Source organism: Anneissia japonica, unplaced genomic scaffold (assembly GCF_011630105.1).
Source record: "Anneissia japonica isolate Jap-2015-1 unplaced genomic scaffold, ASM1163010v1 scaffold4054_len1135799_cov195, whole genome shotgun sequence".
In the NCBI taxonomy this organism is placed as follows: domain Eukaryota; kingdom Metazoa; phylum Echinodermata; class Crinoidea; order Comatulida; family Comatulidae; genus Anneissia; species Anneissia japonica.
This window is the reverse complement of record NW_022694605.1, coordinates 598,215-608,499: the sequence shown is the minus strand read 5'-3', so window position 1 is coordinate 608,499 and position 10,285 is coordinate 598,215. Positions and strand designations below refer to the sequence as shown.

The 10,285-nt window shown below is 35.7% G+C and overlaps 1 protein-coding gene across 2 annotated transcripts in view; it reads right to left on the bottom strand.

Moving 5' to 3' along the window:
- LOC117101102 (inner centromere protein A-like) overlaps positions 1-10,285 on the bottom strand; it is a 72,933-nt gene that overhangs the window by 60,308 nt on the left and 2,340 nt on the right. For both annotated transcript variants that reach the window (XM_033240977.1, XM_033240976.1), the window contains exons 2-3: positions 9,344-9,462; positions 709-879 (exon numbers count right to left, since the gene is read on the bottom strand). In XM_033240977.1, the coding sequence (XP_033096868.1) occupies positions 709-879; positions 9,344-9,383 (211 nt within the window). In that variant the 5' untranslated portion in view covers positions 9,384-9,462. The remainder of the gene's footprint in view (positions 1-708; positions 880-9,343; positions 9,463-10,285) is intronic.

The following is a 10,285-nucleotide window of genomic DNA, read 5'->3' as shown; positions in this document are numbered from 1 at the left end:
GTAAAGATCAAAGGACTGTACGCACGCGCTATGTTCGGGAGCGGAGATGTGCGTCCATCTGTCGAATTACCTTGGGAACCGACGACGCAAACTTGGCAACGTAACGCAACATCGACGCTACTCAACTTTTGCGTTGTTTGCGGATCGCCTTTGCGTTGTTTGCGAAAAGTTGAATCGATTCAACTTTTCGCAACTCAAGCGCCGCAACGCCAGGAAAAAGCTAATTTGCGCATGCTCTAACTGATGGATTTGTAGTTAGTGCTTCGTGTCTACATTCCGGCGATGAGTTATCTGTCATCTTAGAACGTCGCCATTGCTATAGCCATCACCACTTAAATAATGATAATTATTATTGGCTGCTGTTATCAATGATGTTGCTGCTATTATTATTATTACTATTATTGTTTTCATAGCCTATCATATCACAGCCTAGCCTGGTCTCGATAGAGCCGCTGTGACGGTGCTTTTCTACTGCATGGCATATGCCTATCTATATAAGACTGTAAACATTAATATCTATATGCAATCTTGCCCAACCGTTTTTCAAAAACTATTTATATATTACACGGGGGTGACGCCCAGAGGGGGACTGGAGGAGGGCCCCTTTGAGGTGATATACCTGTCTCTTATACACATCTAGATGTGTATAAGAGACAGTATATATACTGTATTTAAATAATGTGTTTTTTTTTTTAAAGTAATACCCACCTGAGACTGTTTTAAATTCCTGATCAGTCAATCCTGACTTAAAAATCACATCCATCTCGGACAATTCACTGAAGTTGTCATCAAAACCTCCTTCTTTGTAGTTTGTTTCTTCTATGATGTTCGTCTGCCATTCAGGCATTCTCTTAAAACTTGTCTTTTTCTTGATCAAGGCTAAATATCAAACAAATAAAAAACTTACACTCAACTCTTCATATCAAATATTTTTCGAGATACTGCTAATGCGTATGCTAAGAAAAAAAAAATAATGATATTTAATTTTCAGACTATCTTGAACTTCATTGGCCCAAACCGTCTATGATACTTTGTTTGTGACAAAGACTTCATGGTCTGCCTCTTGTTAAATCGTAAACCAACGGATACTACATATTCATTGACATAATCAATAAGTTCTAAAGACCAGTGAATGACTTTTCAACAGCAAATTGCCTGCACAAGAAATACAGTTACCGTTGGCAAAAAAAAATGACAATCGCCTTCGTTAAGGACGGTATTGATATTAGATAATGATTGTTTTCAGATTGCTCATCACATAACGTGAAATTTGTTATCCTGTAACACAAACGGAGAATTCAATAAAGTAAACAATTTAAATTTATATTTATTTAGTATTTGATTGGCAGCAAAATAACTGAATTACATCAAATTTACAATTTAACTACAATTTTAAAATTCTTACATAAAAAAGACCAAACAGTAAAGTTAATACAATAATTCTCAAAACATACTGAAAACACTTTTGATTAAAGTTATCAGGTACGAAGAAATTACATGTAATAATATTGAAATATTATAACGAAGTTACGAATGAAGACAAGAAAAAGGAGGAACATTAAAATTATGGAAAATGAATTTTTAAAAAATGCGAGGGCACAACAATACAGCAAGAACGCACAAAAAACACATTAACTTTAATCATATAACCTATAAAAAAAAAAAAAAACGCCGCAACTTTAATTAACTTATGACTGGTTTGTATTTCCAAACCTCAAAAATTAACGTATTCTTGAGGATGAGGAACTAACAAATAAAAGCCTAAAGGTACACAAATTGGTTTACGACTGGCGTAACAATAGCCGCGAAGTTGTTATACATTGTGGTCACAGGATTAAAGTTGTCTGTCCCTTTTAACACAAAAAAAGGTTTACACAATTAAACTTTAAATTGGCCATTTTGTTGCTTAATTATGCATAGGCCTATGTATGAGGTATCAGAGGTTGGGCCACAGAAGGAGTATCGGATTGTCGATGCCACAGTAAAGATCAAAGGACTGTACGCACGCGCTATGTTCGGGAGCGGAGATGTGCGTCCATCTGTCGAATTACCTTGGGAACCGACGACGCAAACTTGGCAACGTAACGCAACATCGACGCTACTCAACTTTTGCGTTGTTTGCGGATCGCCTTTGCGTTGTTTGCGAAAAGTTGAATCGATTCAACTTTTCGCAACTCAAGCGCCGCAACGCCAGGAAAAAGCTAATTTGCGCATGCTCTAACTGATGGATTTGTAGTTAGTGCTTCGTGTCTACATTCCGGCGATGAGTTATCTGTCATCTTAGAACGTCGCCATTGCTATAGCCATCACCACTTAAATAATGATAATTATTATTGGCTGCTGTTATCAATGATGTTGCTGCTATTATTATTATTACTATTATTGTTTTCATAGCCTATCATATCACAGCCTAGCCTGGTCTCGATAGAGCCGCTGTGACGGTGCTTTTCTACTGCATGGCATATGCCTATCTATATAAGACTGTAAACATTAATATCTATATGCAATCTTGCCCAACCGTTTTTCAAAAACTATTTATATATTACACGGGGGTGACGCCCAGAGGGGGACTGGAGGAGGGCCCCTTTGAGGTGATATACCCCCCTTCCGTTGGGAGGAAAAACCACAAGTCGTCGGGGAGAAAAAACAATGTATATAGGCCTATTAGTAGATTCTAAAATCGATTAAATAAGCATTTGAATCCCCTTAATTGTCATTTCGCCCCTGGAACACTTTCTTTTCGTCGAGGATCGACCACACGCCAGAGACATTGGACCCCCTTCCCACCGCCCCCGTCGTGCAAATCCTGACGCCACCCCTGATACCTTATTACATTGATTTAAATATTTTTCTGAGTCGACTAGCACTAATTTTAGCTTTTTATTTTGGTTGTTTAATCATGTTATGGAAAAACATTATGCCTACTTGTCATACTGTTATACAGATCTGCATAAACAAAATTTAAATCATATAGATTTACAAACATGAAAATGTCATACAATTTGAAAATATTGAATTTGATATGCCAAATTAATAAACTAAAACATTACCTAGTAAAATGAGGCCTGGCGAAGTATTTACATAATGTTTACATTAATAATTAAATACGTGTTAACTGTATAATTTATTAATCGGACCTAGGCCTAATTTATATATAATTGTTGATTTATAATGATTATTTCATTTTTTCCTCAGGGGAGGCCTATAATTACAGTTAAGCTAAAAAGAAAAAATCAATTAAATTTAAAGCACTATTTGTAGAGGGCTAACCCAGCCAGCCTGCGAAAGTAATATCCCGAACACAACCCAGCCCCTACCCTACAATACATTGGTTGCCCTACGACAAATGATAATTTCATAACGGTTTTGAAAGCTTTCCGTGAAAATAATTGCGTTTGCGAGGCGGCAAGTGGGAACCGTATCCATTTTGTTACGTTGCGTCACGTAAGAAGTGCAAGTTCAACTTTCCGTAAAGAGGGGGGATACGAAATTGCTGGAAGAGCATTTCCTTACGTTGCATTGCGTAGGTTGCGTTGCAGCAGGTTTTCTGCAAGTGGGAACCAAGCTTAAAGCCTGGTTTCCTGTCGACGTAAAGTTCAGAATTTCTTACGATTCATACGATTCTTACGACTGTTATGAGAAGTTGGACAAAAACAGCCGCGTCTTGATCGTGCTGGTCCGCAGACAAAACAAGCCGGTTACGATCCTTACGATAAGTTGAATTTTTCAAGCTCGAACGGCAAAGCCTCTTCTAACGTCGTCACATTTACGTCAAGTTGAATTTTTCTTTGCGACTGCGATAATGTTAACATTTCTCACTTCCTGTCTGGTTTCCTCATTAAAATTACCCTAAGCACAAATTACCTGGCGAGATTCGAGGACAATTTTCACCGTTGGATTAAAACAAATCTCGATTTGCTAACTTTCTCGTTATCAATTTTAGTGTTTCGTTCTCAAAATATCAATTTGGCCTATATTGTACTTTGTTTATTTCATTTCACCTTATTATATTATGTTTTGAACTGACAGAATCTTATCTCCAGATATACAGTTATACAGAAAACATGATTTAAATGTTAAAATTCGGGTTGTATAATATAAACATGAATTAAAATTAAGAATGAATACATTTGAAAACATTGTTTATTGAAATTAACAGAAAATATTCCAACTGGCAATAGGCCTATATATTTTGTATTTTATTTATTTAATTAGGCCCTATATTATAATGTTTTATATATTATTTTTATATTATACGTTTCGGGTCCATCATGGAACCATTCTCAAGATCAAGTAAATTGAAAAAACTAAAAACAAAAATACCAAGCAGTGACAGGAAGTAAGTAATTAATTTACATGTCAATAGGGCCTACTGTGTGAAGCTACAATGGAGCTAAGCAATAATTAGCCCTTCTTAGCATATTAACTAGATAAACAGTTTGGCTTTGACTGAATAAGTTTGTTTATTCATAGAGAAAATAGAACAGTTCTGTTCTATTTTCTCTATGGTTTATTAAGTGTAGGTTTCAGTTCTTTGATCCAAAGCATTTCTTTAATTAAGCAATCAAACTTGGATTTGCACTTAGATAAAACCTTGAAATAATTAACAGTTTCAGTAGCACTAATATAATGATCTTTTAAATGTTGTCCTATGTTACCTTTACTGTGCATAATCATTTCTTATTTAAAATAGAATTATTTAATCAATCAGTAACTTGTGTTTTTTTTATTGAAATTAATAATTTTTTTTAAAAAAGATGCTACCCAAGGCGAGACTTTTTTTTTTATACCTTGTTTGACGAACTCGCTGACTATTGTACATTTTACTGTACTGTTTTTCTGTTTTAAAATGTTTGTGCTCGTTAGCAATTTAGATTTATTGTTGATGTTATCCATGACAGTAATACGTACCGCGAAATGCTAGGCCTCTGAAAGTCCCCATAGTTGGTAGTCGCCACGTTATTGGAAATTTTTATTTCAAATTTCGCAAAAATGGTTTATAACATTCCCTGCAAGTTCGTTGTTCAAAACTGGTGCCGAATCAATGTTTTAGAGCCTCCCATCGGAGCCATTAATAATAATAATAATATTACTAATTGGTCGCAAATAGTAATAATATCTAATAATATTAATAATTTTAAAAAATACTTAGACCTACTCCCAGAGCTACTCATAGGAGCTAAAAACTAATTTATTTTAGTTCTCAAATATGCATATTCTTTATGTTGATTTATTATTTAAATTTTTGCTACAGGATATTTTACAACATTTATTTATTTATTTATTATTAATTTTTTTTCTTGAATTTTATAATTGAGGGCCATTTTTTTAATTTCTTGATTCAATTCTTGCTTATACAGTATTTAGATATTTGAAGATTAAAAAAAATATATATCATTTCTATTACCGAATTTTTCATTGGGGTCATTTTTACCTACCTGTAATATGGGGCCATTTTTACCGGGGCCATTTTTTCCGGGGCCATTTTTCCTGAGGCCATTTTTTCCGGGGCCATTCTTACCTACATTCCCCCTACCCAACCCACAAAAAAAAATCTCTGGTCCATTATGCAGTCAATCACAATACTCCAGTTATAATTTACGGATGTAGGCCTATAGGCAGTGGCGGCGCCATCGGGGGGAGGGGAGGGGGTGAGACAGAGGGATTAATCCCCCATCGGTCTGGTAATTCCCCCATCGGTCTTGTCAAGCCCCTCCTCCCCACCCATCGGCCAAAGCTCGTCGGGCAGTCGGACCAAAAAAAAAAAAAATAAATAAATAAATAAAAAATAGGCCTAGTTTTTCCATCCCAGCCAATCAAGAAGTCAAGCAATCTAGATGTCCCAATTTTTTAAAATAAAAAAAACATTTTGGGAGTAGAGGACTCCCCTACCATACCCAACCCCTCCCATACCCAAATTTTAATTACAATAAATTCGAATATAATTTTAGCGCTTTTTAGTACAGTTATGTAGTGTTAAATATTGAAAAACAATGTTAAGTTAAGTGTACAATACAAAGTTATCAATTTCAGAATTATTTATAATAAAGGTCTCTGTGTTTTATTACGGTATTGATGTTATTGTTGAATCAAATATACTTTTATATCTGAATTGTAAAATTATACAAATACAGTTAGTCTTACCCACACGTACACCTGCACTGCCATTGCATATGCGTCTGCGCCTACAAGTTTTTCCTTTTATACGTTTATTTTTACTAAAACTATATTATATTTTCACTAATTTGTGTACTGTATTTTGATATGATACCAGGGACGATACGAAGTTAATGGTGGCATGTGTACAGGGGCGGATTTAGGGGGGCTCCTGCGAATATCTGGGCCCTTTGTTAAATATTAGAATGGAGATTAGATGTAAGGGGCGTACGCCCCTCCCCCTATTTTTTTGCAAAAAACTTTCACCCACACTGTTTAACGGGCCGGCGGAAAAAATATATAATGTCTGGAGATTTTTGTATGATTGGAAAGAAATGCAAGAAATGAAAGAGGGAATGAGGCGAAGGATGGAAAAGAGAATGTTTATCCAGTCCCCAACCGAGTTAAATTTTCTCGCGATTCACATTAGCGGATCTGGGGAAGGGTAATGAGTTCTGACCCCTCCCTGGGCCAACAAAAAAAAATTAAAAAAAAATTCTAGACCTAAATTTTCAGGACCCGTGAGCTGATTTTTTTTATTTTTTTTATGTTACATACAATAAGAAAATTAGAATTTTGAAGAACGTCATTAAAACACACTTCCAGTATCGGGAAAGCTTATTTCCTGCCATCTAGGAATCAAAATTTTCCCACGGGATAATCCCCGGACCACCCTTTCTTTTTGGGATTTATCGATTCATGGAAAAAGGTATAGGCGTGCAACTACTCATTTATTTACGTATGTATACACACATAAAATAAGACATGAGAAAAATTTTACCTAACCGTTTTCAAGAGGGAAAAACCTTAAATTTTGAAGAACTTAAAAAGTCATTTAAAAGACATTTCAGAAGTCAGGAAAGCTCATTTCCCGCATTCTAGAAATCGAAATATTTCCGGGGTAACCCGGACACACTTTTTCTTCGGAATTCATTGATTCATTAAATCATTTTCAAGAGGGGAAAAATTGAATTTTGAAGAAATAAAAAATGTAATTAAAAGACACCTCAGAAGTCGGGAAAGCTTAATTCCCGCCTTCTAAGTATCAAAATTTTCCCGGGGGAGAAACCCCGGACCCCCCCCCTTTCTTTTTTGGAATTTATTGATTCATGGAAAAAAAATCGTTTGCAACTATTCAATTTGTTTATGTATGTAAACACATCTAAAATAAGACATGAGAAAAATTTACCTGACCGTTTTCAAGAGGGGAAAACCTTGAATTTTCACAGCTGTGAGCAGATGAATTATTATTTTAATGACACATTTTATAGTTGCATATTGCGGCTACCCTGAATATTAAAATTTCTTTTAAAAGACATGCATTTTTTTTTTCCTGAAGACTACCATGCTAGGTAGTCAAAATTGACTCATATTCCTCAAATGTGCTGGGCTTAATATAAAAATACTATATAATTATTTCCTTCACTTGATTTCATTTACTCTATACTATATTAATAATAGAAACGTGTCTCAAACCAAGTCGACTTAGTAACCTTCGTTGTTTTTTTCCGAAAATAAAGAAAGCTAACAAGTGATACCGTAGTGCTGTATAATAATAAATTTTACTACCACATATAGTTAATATAGTTTCGTGTTTAACAAACGGTATCTGCTTAGCTACCATGTTGTAAATACGCGGTCGCATATTCGGTGATCCATACACTGCGACCGAAATGCGTAACGAAAAGAAAATATCATAAAATAAACCAACAATTACAGAACATGTACGTGCTGTTCCTTATTATCAGCTTTATTGAAAATAAATACAATATTTAAATATTTAGCATAACATTGGTTAACGTGTTGACCAAAATGAGTTGTGTACGAGTTAGCCAAACATGGGTACGGGTCGATCAAAATGTGCGTACGGGTTTGCCAACACCCCTTCCGAATAGGACAATAAACCGTAAGCCGAGTGTACACAACAATGGCCCGTGTGCACTATAAAGAACCCAGCAGTACTAGTACATCTTTCGAGACGAGTAGGGGGTTACTAAGGTTTACTGCTTCATACAGCCCATGTTGTGGACAGACGAGAGATGGCTGGTACCGGTGGTAGCTCTTAGGGGAGAAGAAAGTTACATGCGAGCTAGTTCACACCTCGAGCGCTTTGAGACTTCGGTGTAAAGCGATATATAAATCCAAACACATTACATTAAATTTGCAAATCGTCTAACAACAGAAATGGATGACTGATTCCGGAGAAGGGGAACCTGAACAGGAAAAGAACGTTCAGACTAACTGCTTACTGCTCGACTGAAATTTGTAAAAATATATTTAACATGAATTGACATAAATTGTCATCTGCTGAAAGGTTTGATTGACGTGTTTTTCAATAGTATACATATATAAAAACAAAATAATCTGAGATTACAAACCCTCGCCCTGTTGCGCAATATTTTTGTATATAGTCGATGTGCTTGATGGTCGTATTATAGTGGTGTAATATGCCTATTACCATCTAGTGAAAAGTTAATCAAAAGTATGGGGTTCAAATCTCCGACATACTTATTTTTTGTTTCTGTTATTCTTTTATTTTAACTTATTTTGTTATTTTTATTATCTGTGCATCCATAGAATACTTTTTTTCATATTCATTATTTTTCACATTTTTTAAAAATTGGGACACAGCAGATTTTGCGATATACGGCCGGAAAGTATTAAAAACATTCTAAAATCTGCATCTTCTCCTATCCATCCGCTCGAGTCAGCCTTACTTAATCAAATGATTCGGTCGAACGATCAGCTCGGGTTGGCTCTGTCATTTGCGACCGAAAACTATATAACTAACGTTCTAAAATCTACATTTTTTAATGAGCACACTGTTCGAGGAGGACCGAGATGCACGTAATATTGTCAATGTGTAAATGTTTGGGGTTAATCAGTCCAGTGGTTTTTGAGTTACGGTATGCTCCCTGAAGGACAAACACAGACAGCCCGACGAACCGACATACACCCACACACACAGACCGACCGACACACAGACACACCCACACACGACAGATAGACAGACAGACGGAGCTCATTGCAATACCCTCTTCCCCTTCTGGGGTTGGGGGGGGGGCGGATGGTACTGTAATAGGTAACAGGCATAGTAACGCAAGGCTTACCAGCTGCTAGCTTTATTTGGTGCTGTAGAATAAAAGTATTTTAATATATTAAAATATATATAAAAATATTAACTTACTAGATCCTTGTGGCTTATTTCTTCCACTCCAGATATCCATGTTGTTTTTCTAATGTTATTCTTCTTGTCTTTGTTTAGGTAATGAGGCTTTAAACATGGCTGAAAATTCTAGGCACATTCTGTTGATAAACAAGTATAAATATTTCTATAATGGTAGCTATATTCATGGCGTGTTACTGTATCTTTTAGATGCTATGAACATTCAGAATAACTTACAAAAGTCCGAAGACTTATTTCCAGCATAATGCAATTTTTCCTGTATTTGAACCTTTTTAGCTTTCTTACATAAGCATTCATCATCTAAAGTATCTAAAATGCTACCACACCTTTAGACACAAACAATGGTGCCCCGCACTAAACTTGGGTTAAATGATTTTGTTTTAATATGCATTGTCTTTCATTATCATTATCATTTAATTTCCATTCAGAGTATCTGAAGTGTATTTTTTGTTTATATAAATTTTGATGATCGTCAGTAAAGATTCGAAAACTCCCTTCAATAGTTTATATTTGGAATATATGATATATATATATGGAATTTTCAGGAACTGAAATCTGTAAATAAAAACTTTCCTTGATGAGAAATGGATTGCAGACAACTTAACCAAATGGACCACCGGAGCTTCCTTGGAAATTCAAGTCCGTGTATATCTGTCTCTTATACACATCTAGATGTGTATAAGAGACAGGTTTAACGGGCCGGTGGAACCGGGGGGCCCCTCCCCCACTTTTGGCAAAAAATATATAATGTCTGGAGATTTTTGTATGATTGGAAAGAAATGCAAGAAATGAAAGAGGGAAGGAGGCGAAGGATGGGAAAGAGAATATTTATCCAGCCCCCAACCGAGTTAAATTTTCTCGCGATTCACATTGGCGGATCTGGGGGAGGGGGTAATGGGTCCTGACCCCTCCCTTGGCCAAAAAAAAAAAAAAAAAAAAACC